We start from the raw sequence: 16,609 nt of genomic DNA, 5'->3' as shown, positions 1-16,609 counted from the left end.
GGTCCTTCACATTTTTAGTCAAGTTGACTCCAAGGTATTTGAGTTTGTGTGGCACTATTGTGAATGGGGTTGTTTTCTTAATGTCCATTTCTTCCTTATTACTATTGGTGTATAGAAAGGCCATTAATTTTTGTGTGTTAATTTTGTAGCCTGCCACCTTGCTATATGAGTCTATTGTTTCTAGAAGCTCTTTGCTAGAGTCTTTAGGGTTTTCTAAGTAGAGTATCATGTCATCTGCAAACAATGAGAGCTTGACTTCTTCTTTTCCTATCTGGATTTCCTTGATATCTTTTTCTTGCCTAATCGCTATAGTGAGTACTTCCAGTGCTATGTTGAATAGGAGTGGTGAGAGAGGACAGCCTTGTCTTGTGCCAGAATTTAGAGGAAAGGCTTTTAGTTTTTCTCCATTGAAGATAATATTTGTCACGGCTTGTGGTAGATGGCCTTAACTATATTGAGAAAGTTTCCTTCCATTCCCATCTTGCTGAGAGTTTTGATCAAGAATGGGTGTTGGACAATATATATTTTGAGATAAATTTTCACAGGTTAGCTCCCAAATAAGGAGGAAAATCATAGGAAAGAATCATAGTATTTTAAAAAGTTAAATGTGAACATTTGAAGACAGGGCAATCATATTTATAAAATAAAGTATAGGCTAACCAGAGTCATGATTTAAGTAGAAGTTATAAAATTCTTTATCATAGTATTCTATTATAATAAAAACTTGGGCTAATTAAAATTGTATTTAAATATTTAAAGTTGTAAGTAATAAGTCACAACTACAATCACAATTTTTTATTTCTCATGTATATAGTGTCCTCTAAAGAGTACTATGTGTGCAACCTCTGAGAGGCAACATAAATGTACAATATTAGAGAGCCAGCTTAAATGTACAACCTCAGAGAGCCAGCATGTGTGTGCAACCTCAGAGGGGCAGCATAGATGTGACACCCCATACATCCCAACAGCTTCCTCCACCAAAAAGAGAATTATTAATGCAAGAGTAATTTTATGTTTTAGTGTTTGTTGTACAAGCACAATAAAGTAAATTATTTTGTGCCTTCTGGGAGGCAGGTTTATGGGGTGAGGAGGAAACTAAAGACTTTAGGGGAGTGGGGCCATATCAGTAATAGAATAGTTGAAATGCTGAATACCTGAAGCAACTGTATTCTAAACAACTTTGTAAATCATGACATTTAAATAAAGTTTTATAAGTTTTAAAATAGAAAAGAAGCTTATTAAACAGCAATTGTATTAATTACTTAATTGTAGATACAATAATTTGCATAAATGTGTTTGATAATGTACTTTATTTTTAACTTTCTTCTTTTTTCTTTTATCTTTCTTTATTAATAACTTTTTTACCTATCTGGAAACAAATGTATTATGGCCATCTATGTCAACTATGTGATGTATTTTCCTTAAATAAAGTAAAGAAATTAAAAAAAAAAGAATGGGTGTTGGACCTTATCAAATGCTTTCTCTGCGTCTATTGATATGATCATGTGATTTTTATTTTTCTTGTTGTTGATGTTGTGTATTATGTTGATAGATTTACGGATGTTAAACCATCCTTGCATTCCTGGGATGAAACGTGCTTGATCGTTGTGAATAATCTTCTTAATGAGGCATTGAATCCTATTTACCAGGATTTTGTTGAGGATTTTTGTATCTGCACTCATCAGAGATATTGGTCTGTAATTTTCTTTTCTCGTAGCATCTCTGTCTGGTTTAGGTATCAAGGTGATGTTGGCTTCATAAAAGCTATTTGGAAGTGTTTCATTTGTTCAATTTCATGAAAGAGTCTTGCCAGGATTGGTAGTAGTTCCTCTTGGAAAGTTTGAAAGAATTTATTAGTGAATCCATCTGGGCCTGGGCTTTTGTTTTTGGGCAGACATTTGATTACCATTTTAGTAATAGTGATGGGGGTGTTTAGATATGCTACATCCTCTTTCTTCAACCGTGGAAGATTATAAGAGTCCAAGAATTAATCCATTTCTTCCAGGTTCTCATTTTTAGTGGCGTAGAGTTTCTCAAAGTAGTTTCTGATTACTGCCATATCAGTAGTGATCTCTCCTTTTTCATTCCTAATACGAGTTATCAAGTTTCTCTCTCTCTCTCTCTCTTTCTTTGTTAGTTTTGCCAGTGGTCTATCAATCTTGTTTATTTTTTCAAAGAACCATCTTCTGCTTTCGTTGATCTTTCGAATTGTTTTTTGGGTTTCCACTTCGTTGATTTCTGCTCTCAGCTTTGTTATTTCCTTCTGTCTCCCTATTTTTGGGTCCTTCTGTTGAGCGCTTTCTAGTTCTATTAGCTGTTTCATTAAGCTACTCAGGTAAGCCCCTTCTTCCTTCCTGATGTGTGCTTGCAAAGCTATAAATTTTCCTCTCAGTACTGCTTTTGCTGTGTCCCATCAGTTCTGATAGTTTGTGTCTTTATTGTCATTTGTTTCCAGGAACCTTTTGATTTCCTCTTGATTTCATCTCGGACCCACTAGTTATTTAGTATGAGGCTGTTTAACTTTCAGGTGTTAAAGTTTTTCTTCTGTGTCCCTTTGGAATTCACAAATAATTTCAGAGAATTGTGGTCAGCGAAGGTAGTCTGCAAAATTTCTATCCTCTTGATCTTATGGAGGTATGTTTTATGTGCCAGCATGTAGTCTATCCTGGAGAATGTTCCATGTATATTGGAGCAGAATGTGTATCCAGGTTTCTGGGGATGGAGTGTCCTATATATATATCCACTAGGCCTCTTTCTTCCATTTCTCTTTTTAGGTCTAGAATATCTTGTTGGGTTTTAGTCTGGTTGACCTATCCAGTGTTGACAAAGCCATGTTGAGGTCCCCCACAATTATTGTGTTGTTATTGATATTATTTTTCAGATTTGTCAACAGTTGTATTAAATATTTTGCTGGCCCCTCATTCAGTGCATATATGTTTAGGAGAGTGATTTCTTCCTGCTCTACATACCCCTTGGTTAATATAAAATGTTCATCTTTGTGCCTTACAACCTTCCTGAGTATAAAGTTTGCATTATCTGATATTAGTATGGCCACTCCAGCTTTTTTATGGGTGTTGTTTGCTTGGATAATTTTTTTCCAGCCTTTTATTTTGAGTCTATGTTTGTTCTGGCTATTCATTTGCATTTCTTGTAGGCAGCAGAAGGTTGGATTGAGTGTTTTGATCCATTTAGCCACTCTGTGTCTCTTAACTGGTGCATTTAGTCCATTGACGTTGAGAGAATGAATTGTCCTGGGATTTAATGCCATCTTTATATCAAAATTTGGTGTGCCTTTTGGTTAGTCTTGTCTTAAATTAGGTCTTTCAGTTTTTCTCTTAAGACTGGTTTTGAGTCTGTAAAGTTTCTGCGCTGTTTTTTGTCTGTGAAACCATGTATTCTTCTGTCAAAGTGGAAAGTGAGTTTTGCTGGGTTCAGTATTCTAGGTGAAGCATTCATTTCATTCAGTCTTGTCACAATATCCCACCACTGCTTTCTGGCCTTGAGTGTTTCTGGTGACAGGTGTACTGTAAATCTCAAGGATGCTTCCTTGAATGTAATTTCCCTTTTTGATCTTGTGTTTTCAGAATGCTTTCTCTATCTGTGGGATTTGTCATTGTGACTAGGATGTGTCTTGAGGTATTTTTTTCTGGGGTCTCTTTTGGTTGGTACTCTTCGAACATGCAGGATTTGACCACATATATTCTTTTTTTTTTGGGTGGGGGGTCCACACCTGGCAGTGCTCAGGGGTTATTTCTGGCTCCAGGCTCAGAAATTGCTCCTGGTAGGCATGGGGGACCATATGGGACGCTGGGATTCGAACCGATGACCTCCTGCATGAAAGGCAAACGCCTTACCTCCATGCTATCTCTCCATCCCCGATTCTTTAGCTCTGGAAGTTTCTCTTTAATGATGTTCTTGACCATTGATTCTTTTTGAAAATTTTCTTCCTTTTCCTCTGGGACTTTAATGATTATTAAGTTGTTTCTGTTGAGCTTATCATAGACTTCTGTTTTCATCTGTTCCCATTCTTTGACTAATTTTTCCACTGTCTGTTCATTTGTTTTAATTTTTTTCCCAATCTCTCTCACTGTATGGAATTGTTATTTATCTCATCTTCCACAGTACCAAGTCTATTTTCAGCTTCTGATACCCTGTCCCAGAGCTTATCCATTTTGTCATTCACTTCGTTTACTGAGTTTTTCAGGCCTGTTAGTTGAGATGTTATTTCAGTTTGGAGTTTTGTGTTTCTGTCTTCATATTTTCTTGGTTCTTATTAGTGTTCTGTTCAACTCAATCCATGGTTTCTTTGAGTTCTTTGAGCATCTTCCATATTGCTAAAGTCCTTATCTGAGAGGTTGATTAGTTGGTTGGTCATTATCTGGTCCTCAGAATTGTCATCTTCATTCTCTATGTCTGATGCTGGCCTGCGTTGTTTCCCCATTGTCACACTTGTATTGCGGGTTTTTCTACGTGTTGTGGTGGTATTCATTGGCTAAATGATGTAGGCAGCCACACTCCTCTGGCTCCGCCCTTTCTGGATGGGTCGACTTGCTCCAAGGGAGGGGAGTCCTCCGTGGATGAAGCCTCATACAGGATCAAATCTTAGGCCCGAGCATGCAGCAGAGAAGACAGTCCGGATAGAAATGCTGGGCTTCAGTGATCCAGCACAGTTCTTAGTGTGATTTTTTTCTTCTTGTTGCTATGGTGTTCTTTCCTTAGAAAGAGCACATGGCCGCTTAGCGAAGCGAAGCAGCCATGCTCTTCTGGAGCCTCTTTTCGGCCCCCTTCCAAGAGGTTCACGCAACAGGACAGTAGACAGACACACACAGTCAGCACTCACAAGTTTTCACAGTCGGTCCCCACTGGGCAGGCTTAGTTTCATAGATTTTCCCAGCCTGACGTCACAAACAGGGGACCTGGCTTCTGCAAAGTACTGCTTATATCTTCCTCTTCTTCTTATTCTCTTCTTTTTCCTCCTCCTCCTCTTCCTCCTCTTTCTTCTTTCTCTCCTCCTCCTATTCCTCTTCTTTCTTCTTTCTTTTCTTCTCCTTTTTCTCCTCCTTTCCTCTCCTTTTTCTCCTCCTTTCTTCTTCTTCTTCTTCTTCTTCTTCTTCTTCTTCTTCTTCTTCTTCTTCTTCTTCTTCTTCTTCTTCTTCTTCTTCTTCTTCTTCTTCTTCTTCTTCTTCTTCTTCTTCTTCTTCTTCTTCTTCTTCTTCTTCTTCTTCTTCTTCTTCTTCTTTCTTCCTTCTTTCTTCTTTTCCTCCCCCTTTCATTCCCTTTTAGACAAAATGGTTTGCAATATTGTTACATGCATATCACTTTTTTTTCCTTTAGCACCCAGTTTTTCTCCTGAGTGACCATTTCCAACAATCATTGTAATGATGGTCTCTTCTCTGCCCTAATTGCATGCCACCATTTTTGCAGCCACCAGATTTTTTAATGTGCTTGTCAAGATGACAGGCACGGGATAGGGGATGGGGAATGATGGGGTATGGGAGCACTGCTGATGGGAGTTGAAACTGTGGTTAAAATGGTGCTGAGGATCCAGAGAGATAGCACAGCAGTAGGGCATTTTCCTTGCATGCAGCAGACCTGGGATGAACCAGGGTTAAATTCCCGGCATCCCACATGGTCCTCTGAGCCTGCCAGGGGTGATTTCTGGTTGGGTTTATCTCTCAAGAGTTACATGAGTCTATGTTGTTGGCTGTTTGCACACAATTGTTTGCACAGCTTTTGGTCATGGTTATGGTTGTCATGGACTTCTGGAAGCACAGAGACATGAACAGAGAGGTAGCTCAGCTGGTTCCAAAGGTCCCCAATGTTAGCCACAGAACTGGGATACCTGGAATTGTTAGTGGTTAGATGTCTCTGGGAGTTTTGTCGAGAAGTGGTGAAGCTGGGCCTCTGGCTTGAATCAATTGTAGGTGAAATGTGTGTGTGCGCAACCCTCATGGCTTCATCTGGGTAGGAGGAATAATAGGAGCAATTTGATAAAGATTTTTGTATATATAAAATCTTGATGCTACCTGAATTAAAATGAGCGGCTGGTTTTGTTTCAAATGGGTAAAGTAACAGTGTATGTTGATGATAGAAATGCAATAAAAGGGTTAAAAAATTGGTGACGAAGTGGGACTGGAGCGATACTGCAGCAATAGGGCATTTGCCTTTCATGCAGCTGATCCAGGACGGATGGCGGTTCGATCCCTGGTGTCCCATATGGTCCCCTAAGCCAGGAGTGATGTCTGAGTGTATAGCCAGGAGTAACCCCTGAGCATCACCAGGTATGGCCCCCAAACAAACAAACAAACAAATAAAAGGTCACGGAAGGACCGGAGCATTAGTACAGCAGGCAGGGAGCTTCCTTTGCACATGGATTACAGAGTTTGATCCCCAGCATCCTATATGGTACTCTAAGTCAGCCAGGAGTGATTCTTTAGTGCAGGACCAGGAAGTAATCTCTGAACACTGATGGGTGTGGTCCAAATGACAAAAAAATTGATGATGGAGGAGAGGAAGATAGTTTTTTTAAATTTTGTATTTGCAAGGCTCTAAGTGGAGCTTTGACACAGCACTTTGCCACAATCTGCACCATCTCTGACCTGTTTCACTCATGTGTAACCGCCTTTTTGGCTTGGCATCTCCTGGCCTGGATAGATAGAGATCTATATGAGGCTCTAAAGATATACTGGAATAGATAGGGTAAGGTCCAAAACACAAAAACATTAAAAAGCAAAATTATTAAAAATAATACTGGAATAAATAATAGAATGTCAATTAGACATGTTCTTTAAAAATAAACAGAGCTCCCATGTGATAATGTGTTCTCTCTGAAGAAAAAATTTTTTTCCTTTTTTGGGCCATACCCAGTGATACTCAGGGGTTACTCCTGGCTATGCACTCATAAATTGCTCCTGTCTTAGAAGGACCATATGGGACACTGGAGGATTGAACTGTGGTCTGTCCTAGGTTAGTACGTGCAAGCTAGATGCCCTACCATTTGCACCACTGCTCCTGTCTCTGAAGAATGATTTTTGAAAATTTGCTAATTTTCTAAAAAAAATTTTTTTGGCTTTTGGGTCACACCTGGGGTTATTCCTGCTCTACACTCAGAAATCATTCCTGGCAGGCTCGGGGGACCATATGGGATGCCGGGATTCGAACCACTGTCCTTCTGCATGCAAGGCAAACACCTTATCTCCATGCTATCTCTCTGGCCCCAATTTTCTAATTTTAAATTTGCTAATGCAGACAAACACTTTCAGGTGAAAATGGGCAATCAGAAGCAGCTAAACCTCCACCCAACCCAAAAATATATGATGTGGTACAGTTTGGGGGTTCAGTAGTTTATTAGATCTTAGTTCCAGGAATCAAACTTAGGGATGTTCCTTTGAAAATGTGTGATTTTTGAGTCAAGCAAAGGAAGAAAGAAAGTTGTTAAAGCAGGAATGAGTGCTAGAACTGCAGTGGGAGCAAAGACTGGTCTTTGTCAGAAATCGGACCAGAAGTTCTCTCCAAGTTAATGATTAATGTTTGCTCCTGAACCAGCAATGAGTCTAAAGATTGAGTAATAGCAATATTCAAGTAAGAAAAAACAGCCTAGGTTTTATCCTGGAATCTCATGATTTCCTGAGCACCAAGCATGAAGTCATGACTATCCCCTGAGCACCACTGGCTGTGGTCCATAAACAAACAAAATAATCCTAGTTTAGGTATATTATTTTTTCTATTTGGACTCTGATTCAGTAATTGGGACCAAAAGTGACTTTAGGAAACAGTCTAAACTAGATCCAGAATGAAGCCACACCTTCTGGGAAAAGTCCAGAATACAGCCACACCTTCTGGGAAAAAATTCTGGGAAAATTAACTTGAGTTGTTAAGTAGCCTTGTGTGAAGTACAAAAGGAGGGCAAGATGCTGGTTGTCTGGAGTTCTTAAAAAGTCCAATATCAGGGGCCGGTGAGGTGGCGCTAGAGGTAAGGTGTCTGCCTTGCAAGCGCTAGCCAAGGAAGAACCACAGTTCAATCCCCCAGTGTCCCATATGATCCCCCAAGCCAGGGGCAATTTCTGAGTGCTTAGCCAGGAGTAACCCCTGGGTGTGGCCCGAAAAAAAAAAAAACACCAGAAAAACAAACAAACAAAAAAAAGTCCAATATCAAAGTGAAACTCCTTAGGAATTTAGAATTTGCCTTAGCTCCATGCTGATTAACTTTTCTAGCAAATTAAAAAGTGATTCCTGTCTCACAACTGGTGAAAATAGAATGCTTGAGGTTGTGTCATAAAATATTTCTGTAATCCAAACTGCCTACCATCTGAGTAGTAAACCTTAACACTGATCATGTATAGTAATAATCCACCATAACACAAGAGTATTGTAAATGAAAATAGTTCTAGCAGATTCAGATAGTCTTGAGAAAACTTTATGAAAAAATGACTATTATTTGCATCTTACCTTTTTTTTTCCTTTTTTTTTGGTTTTTGGGCCACACCAGTTTGACGCTCAGGGGTTACTCCTGGCTATGTGCTCAGAAATCGCCCCTGGCTTGGGGGGACCATATGGGACGCCGGGGGATCGAACCGCGGTCCTTCCTTGGCTAGCGCTTGCAAGGCAGACACCTTACCTCCAGCGCCACCTACACGGCCCGTCACCTTTTTTTTTTTAATATTTCAGCTCACACCAGCAATTTTAGTCTCAGTTCTTACTAGCTAATGAAGGGGAAAAAAGTTCAGACCTGATTGTACCCAAAATCTACACCAATAAAGAATAAATAGTCATTGTATCTCCTTTTCGGAAGTGTTGAAATAAAATCCTTCCAGAACATCAAGAACACCATCATTTGGAAACTGAAGAGATAGAACAGGTTATATGTTTGTCTTGCACATGGCTGACCTAGGTTCCATCTGTGGTAGCCCCCCCATGGTTCCCCACTATGCCAGGAATAATTCTTGGACACAAGAATAAATATAAGTTTTCATATATATTTTTCTAGTACTTGGGGTAGATACCAGATAGTGAATCACTGGGTATGGAAGCTCTTTTCTGACTTTTTTTTGAGAGAGAGATTGCTACGTTTTCCATAAAGACTACACCAGATATCATTCCCACCAAAAGTAATGAATATTTATTTTCACCACAATTCTTCCAATATTGATTGTTTTTAGTCCCTTTGATATACATATATATGTATATATAGTGTTTTCACTGGTGTGAGATAATATATTATTGTTGTTTTGATTTGAAATTCCCCAATAACAAGTGATAATAAACCCATTTTCATTTGTCTGTTGACTCTCCAAATGTCTTCCTAAAGGAAGTATCTGGTCATCTCTTCTTTCTATGTTTTGGTAGGTTTGTTGAGGCTTTGTTATTATTGAAGTTTCTAGGTAGCTATGTATCTTGAACATTATTAGTTCTTTCTCCTTATGTATGATGTGCAAATATTTTTTCCACTTAGTAGGAAGAAAGTTTCAGCTTGTTTATTTTAGCTTTATAAAAAAACTTTATTTATTTTGGTTACAAACATGTTCATAATTGGGTTTCAGCCATAAAATGCACACCCCCTTCACCATTGCAACTTTCCCACTACCATTGTCCGCTCATTTCCCTCCATCCCTGCCTGTTTTCAAGACTCGCATTGTATTTCTCTCTCTACTGTTGTCATGGTAGCTGTTAGTGTAGTTATTTCTCTAACTGCACTTACCACTCTTTGTGATAAGCTTATTATCATGAGTTGATCTTTCCAGCCCTCATTTCTATTGCCTATGGGTATTATTATTATAATAGTCTTTTATTTTCCTTAAATCCCACATATGATTAAAACTATTCTGTGTTTATCTCTCTTCTTCAGACTTATTTCACTCAACATAGTCCACATCAATTCATGTATAAGCAAATTTTGTGACTTCATTTCTCCTAACAGATGCATATTATTCCATTGTATAGGTGTACCACAGTTTCTTTAGTCACTCATCTGTTGTTAGGTATTTGGCTTGTTTCCAGATTCTAGTTATTATAAATAGTGTTGCTATGAACATAGGAGTGCAGAAGGCATAATTGTATTGTGTTTTTGTGGTCCTAGGATATATCTCTAGGAGTGGTATTGCTGGATCATATGGGAGCTCAATATCCAGTTTTTTAAGGAATATCCACATTGTTTTCCAGAAAGGCTGGATTAGACAGTATTCCCACCAGTAGTGAATGAGAATTCCTTTCTCTCCATATCCATGCCAGCAGTGGTTGTTCTTGTTCTTTTTTTCCTTCTTTCTTTATTCTTGTTCTTTGTAATGTGTACCAGACGCTGTAGCATGAGATGATATTTCATTGTTGTTTTGATTTGTATCTCCCTGATGTGGAGCATTTTTTTCATGTACTTTTTGGCCATCTGTATTTTTTCTTTGAAAAAATGTCTGTTCATTTCTTCTCCCCATTTTTTAATGGGATTACATTTTTTCTTGTTAAATTCTGTCAGCATCTTGTATATCTTAGATATTAGCCCCTTATCTTATAGATATTGTGTGAATAGTTTCTCCCATTCTGTGGGAGATCTTTTTACCTTTTACTACTTCCTTTAAATTGCAGAAACTTCTCAGTTCAATGCAATTCCATTTGTTTATCTTCCACTTGTTTGGACAGTGGTGTTTCCTCCTTGAAGATGCCTTTAGTTTCAATGTCATGGAGTGTTTTGCCTACATTTTCTTTTATATACCTTATAGTTTTAGGTTTGATATCAAGGTCTTTAATCCATTTAGATTTGATCTTTGTGCATGGGGTTAGATGGAGGTCTGAGTTTGTTATTTTTGCATATGGCTGACCAGTTGTCCCAACCACTTATTGAAGAGGCTTTCCTTGCTTCATTTTGCATTTCTTGCCACTTTATCAAGAATTAATTGATTGTAAATCTGAGGTTAATTCTCTGAATATTGAAGTCTATTCCATTGGTCTGAGGGTCTGTATTTTTCCAGTACCATGCTGTTTCAATGATTATTGCTTTGTAGTATAATTTTAAAGCTGGGGAAAGTGATGCATCCCATTTTCTTTTTCCTCAGGGTTGTTTTTGCTATTCTTGGCCATTTATTGTCCCAGATGAATCAGCTTGTTTCTTTTGCCATGCAAAACTTTTAGTTTATTTTTTTTAGGGTGGGGCATACTCAGTACATCAGGGTTTATTAATGGCTCTGAACTCAGAAATTACTCTTGGTAGTTCTTGAGAACTATATGGGAAGCCAAGGATTGAATCTGGGTCAGCTTCGTGCACAGCTGTTTTTTGTCTTCACATAAGCATCATACCCTTCCACCTGCACTATTGCTCTGGTTTCCAAATTTATAGTTTTTTTAAATGAAGTCCCATTTATTTATCTTTGTTCTTATTATCTTTGCCAATAGAATAAATTATTGAAGACTGTTATAATGTACCACAGTTTTCTTAGTCATCTATTGATGAATATTTGGGTTGTTTTGAAGGCTATTGTGAATAATGTTGTAATAGTGATGCAAGTGTTTTCATATTATTTGGACAGAAAACCAGGAGTGGTATTGTTGGGTCATTTGGCAGTTTTATCTAGATTCTTAAAATTTATTTAAAGTCCATCACATAGTTCACATAGTTGACTATAGTACATTTGTTGCCAGGTAAGTGAAAGCAGTTATAAAACAAATAGAAAAAAGAAAAAGAAAGAAAGTTTAAAAAAGAAAAAAAGAAGATAAAAGAAAAAAAGTACAGTATCAAGGACATTTGTGAAAATTATTGTATCTCCAATGAAGTCATTAATACAGTGGCAGAAGTTTTAATAAGTTCTTGTTAGCTGTCCATTCTATTAAATCGGTGTGTTCCTAAAGGGATGACATATGACAAATGAAGTTGTCCAGAAATTCAAAACACTATTATTGATATTGTGACATTAGGGGTGTACTCAGTTGCCAGGCCTCTTGGGAGAAGGAAGATATAAGAAGAGGATGCTCCTACTAGCTACAAGAAGCCCTAGTGATATCCATCAAAGACAGGCATTCCTGAAGTTTGGTCAGATTGGTGTCTCAGAAGGGAATCACAAAGGAGTGTTGAGACAGGGCATTTAGGAACATGGTGATTCTGGGTGATGGAGGCCTCAGGTGTGACTTCAACAGGGTAGGGGGTTGGCCCACCCTCTCCTCTTGAGATGGCCAGCTTTATGCTTCATTGGCTGGTGTACCCATGATCTTTCATGGCTTGGTTTACATCTCATTTGAGAAAAGAATTATTCAATGTAGTTGGCCTGGTTCAAACATGGTGACTGCCTTTCTTGACATGGTTATGGCTGCCACTGACATTTTTATTTTTGAAAGAAGAATCTCCAGAACTGGGAGATAGTATTTTAGTTAGAGCATATGCCTAGCATGCATCCAATCTGGGTTTTATTTCTGGCACTATATGTTACCCCAGCATTTATTAAGTGGCCTCAAGCAACAATTGGTCATGACCCTTGAGACTTGGGTATTAGGAGACCTACACAATATCACTTCCTGAGCACCACCTGGGAGATTTCTCCTATCTTTATTCCATTCCCCCCAAAAGGAATTTTCACACTTTTCTCCAAAGAAGCTTCACAAATTGACATTCTCACCAATGGTGTATGGGTTCCTTTGTCTTCACATACCCCTTAATATTTCTTGTTTCCAATCTTTTTTGATAAATGCCACTCTCAGAGATATAGAGCAATATCTCCTTGTACTTTTAATTCTCATTACCAACTAATAAATAAAGTTGACCATCTTTTCTTGTGTCTTTTGGCCATCTGTATAGAGTCTTTGAAGAAGTATCCATTCAAATCTTATGGCCATTAATTAATCTTGTTTGTTAAATTCAGGTAACATTGGTTGAAAAAACTTTATTTCTTTCATATATATGCTCCTACACTATGCCCATCGCCAAAGAAACACTATTCATCTACCACTACCCCCTGGACCCATCCACTCTGGTCCTTCTCCCCTCCTCCTTCTGGTAACCTCTGGCAGGTTTATCTGCTACTTTTTTTATGGAGTCATTAATCCTTTTGTTGCTGAATTAAATTAGTCCTTTATTTTTATTAACCCCCTCATCAGAATTTATTTTATAAATATTATCTTATAAATACTATATCCCATTAAGTTAGTTACTTTTACATTTGGGAGTATTTTCTTTTTACTCTTAATAGAAGCCTTTAGTTTTATGTACTTCAATTTGTTCATTTCTGTTTTTGTGTCTTTTGCCATTAAATTTGGGTCTTCAGATGCTTCTCTAAAATCAATCAGGAATATTTTTCAATTATTTTGCCTACATAGTTTATAATTTTGGGTCTTACATCCAAAGTCTTTTGTTTGTTTGTTTTTTTGAGCCACACCCAGTGACGCTCAGGGGTAACTCTTGGCTATGCGCTCAGAAATCACTCCTGGCTTGGGGGACCATATGGAACACCAGGGTCCATTCTAAGCTAATACTGGCAAGGCAGATGCCTTACCGCTCTGCGCCACTGCTCTGCCCTCACATCCAAAGTTTTAATTTATTTTGAATTAATTTATGTAAGCCAAGGAGTAATAAAACTTTAAAAAAATACGTCATTCTGGGCCGAAGCGATGGCACAGTGGTAGGGTGTTTGCCTTGCACGCACTGACCCAGGATGGACTGTGGTTTAATCCCTCAGGCATCCCATATGGTTCCCCAAGCCAGTAGTGATTTTTGAGGGCATAGCCAGGAGTAACCCCTGAGTGTCACTGGATGTGGCCTAAAATCCCAAAAATAGTGTCATTCAAATTTTTATAGCATTTTTATCTGTAAATTGCCCTTGGTAATAAGACCATTTTAATATTTATTCTTCTATCTATAAATATAGGGGAATACATAACTTATATTTGGACTTAATCTATAGGGGAAAATGACTATATTATGTGTATATTTGTATATAAAGCATAAACTAAATAATATATTATATGTTATTTTATATAAATATGAAATTTTTATAAGATATATTTCACTAGTTTTGTCAGTTTTTTAAATAAATTTATTTTTAATTATGAGAACAAAGATACAAAGAAAGAGGACAAGGTAAAGTTACAGTGAAAGGACAATCACCCATAAACAGAATTATTAGAAGAAAACATTTCTTAGCTGTACACAAAGCAATCTAAAGCCATTAAACTTATGTAACTCCTTAAACTTTGAAGGCATAGTATTTTCTTTTCTTTTTTTTTTTTTTTTAAATATGGAACGCTTCACGAATTTGCGTGTCATCCTTGCGCAGGGGCCATGCTAATCTTCTCTGTATCGTTCCAATTTTAGTATATGTGCTGCCGAAGCGAGCACGGCATAGTATTTTCTTACATTTTCTTGCACATGCATATTAGTTTAAGTTAACCTCAAAAGTTTAAGTGTTTTTTTTTTAAGGATTAGAGTCAAAGGAGCACTGTCAAAAATGGTGTTAGAGTTGCAGTTTTTGTTTGCATAGGCCCACCTTAATATGAGGGACATGGAAAGGAAAAGCCTTGCCTAAATACAAGGAGACCCTACCCTTGAAGTTTTCTGGCATAAGACCAATTCTAGGCAGACTAGTTTGTCCAATCCAAGTCATTGTCTGTAGTGCCAATACACTTTTATTTTTCACAGTCTCTGTTGTTGGTATCATTTTTCTGTATTAAAGCTCCTGGAATCTGCATATCCTAAATTGAAGTCAGGATGGTGTAGAGCGTCCTCTAGTTTCACCTCACAATAAAAGGGCAATGCAGAGAGCCTCTGTCCTGTAAGCAGGTCGTTGTTGTCAAGTCTTCTTAGTGTTGAGGGAAGTCTCTTTTGAGCAGGTCAATGTCAGAGCAATGGTAGGGTCTTCCCTGGTAGAGGATTGCTTCCAGATGATGTTATAAATGACCTTGGATGTTTCATAGTTAGCTTCCCTGGTTCAGGGGTGAATGGAGAATGCCCATTCTTCTGAGGCCTGTGTCAGGTCATTATGTAAATGTTCAGGGTGTAAGGACCCATTCCAAGCAGACTTTCTATTACTGAACTACATACACAACTTAAAAATATATATCTTAAAGAAATGCAATAGCTGAATTCAAAGTCCTTCATAACATATGTCCTAGGATAACATTGCCTTTAGGATCATATTCTTTTTATCTTTATTCTTTGACATTAGCCCTGATGATGGTAAATAGATACGATGGTCATCTGTCATTCTTTGACTGAGGAAATGATGACTGCATAAACCAGACCTGGGAGGAGAGCCTGAGAAGGGAAACCACATTGACCAGGGTGCCAGCAACTTCTTGTTGCTTTATATTTTTTTTACCTTCTACTAGTGAAGGAAGGTATTGCAAGACTTTATTTTTGCTTTAGAATCATATATATTATTCTGTTTTTGAGAATTTTTTTCTTGGAATAGCATTTATGGCTTCATCTATCTAATATCGTTGACTATGGCTTTCTAACCACTGAGAATGATCTGCCTTTCAGACAACACCATCCAGTCAATTTTCTGTTGCTGTTGTTGCTGTTCCGTGCAGAAGAGGTAAGTCTACTTCCAAGGCAACTTCGTAACAATTGATCATTCCAAACTCTTTACTGTTTGTTGAGAATTCATGCCTCTTTGTATCTGTTTTCTTTGCCCTTGGAAGCCCTTTTCCTATTTTCTCTCCATTAAAAGCTTATTTATAGGTCAACATTCAGGTCTTCTGTGATTCTTTTTTAATCTTCAGACTTAATTTCTTCTTTGATTATGTTCCTATAGCATGTGACCTAATTTTCTGTTTAGAATTATTTCAGATATGTTATTTCTTTTTTGGTTTTTGGCCCACACCTGGTGGCGCTCAGAGGTTACTCCTGGCTCTGTACTCAGAAATTGCTCCTGGCAGGCTCAGGGGACCATATTGGATGCTGGGAACCAAACTTGGGTTGTCTTGGGTTGGCCATGTGCAAGGTAAATGCTTTACCATTGTGCTATTGCTCCTGCCCTCAGGTATGTTCTTTATATGTCTTTGTCACATTGTAATTTTACTCTTTTAGAACAACCATCTGTCTTATCTATTTGAACATTTCCCTCAAACTATCAGTGCCTTTTACATTTTGATGCCTAGCAAAAAATTGTCTAAGAATAAACAATTGTATAACAATAAAATCCAGGGCCAAGGAAAAAGTACAACTGGTTGGAGTGTATGCTTTGAACACAAGAGGCTTGAGTTCAATTCCCAGTAACCACATAGTTTGCTGAACACTTCCAGAAGTGGCCCTCTCTCCACTAGAACTTAGCCAAAAGTAGCTCCTCATCACTTCTGATAGTGTACCTCAAACAAGAAAAAGGCAAAGTTTAATATAATAAAATCCAAGTAGCATGATAGTAGTCAACAGCTGCATTTGATGAACATGCCTGTGTGTCATAGTGCTGACAAAATAGCTTTTTACATTGTTCATTTTGTGAGTGAGGAAATTGAGATTTAGAAAGATTACATTGCTTACCCAAGGCCACAGTGAAATGTAGAACTGGAATTCAAACTTTAGTTTTTAATTACTATACCTTAACTACTCATAATAAGTATCATCAAATGGCTTAGTTTCTATTACATATTAGCTATAGAGTAGTACATATAATAAATAGTTATTTATGTATAGTACTTG

The 16,609-nt window shown here is 37.7% G+C and overlaps 1 protein-coding gene and 1 non-coding gene across 2 annotated transcripts in view; one reads left to right on the top strand and one right to left on the bottom strand.

Annotated features, from left to right (window-relative positions):
- Positions 1 to 14,201: 14,201 nt before the first annotated feature.
- LOC126032912 (U6 spliceosomal RNA) lies at positions 14,202 to 14,308 on the bottom strand. Its single transcript, XR_007504073.1, has one exon. It is a non-coding gene; the product is annotated as a U6 spliceosomal RNA (small nuclear RNA).
- A 1,127-nt stretch (positions 14,309 to 15,435) lies between these two features.
- TXK (TXK tyrosine kinase) overlaps positions 15,436 to 16,609 on the top strand; it is a 40,162-nt gene continuing 38,988 nt past the window's right edge. Inside the window, exon 1 of the mRNA XM_049789830.1 lies at positions 15,436 to 15,506. Within this exon, the coding sequence (XP_049645787.1) occupies positions 15,436 to 15,506 (71 nt within the window). The remainder of the gene's footprint in view (positions 15,507 to 16,609) is intronic.

Source organism: Suncus etruscus, chromosome 16 (assembly GCF_024139225.1).
Source record: "Suncus etruscus isolate mSunEtr1 chromosome 16, mSunEtr1.pri.cur, whole genome shotgun sequence".
NCBI lineage: Eukaryota > Metazoa > Chordata > Mammalia > Eulipotyphla > Soricidae > Suncus > Suncus etruscus.
This window is presented reverse-complemented; position numbering and strand designations above follow the sequence as displayed.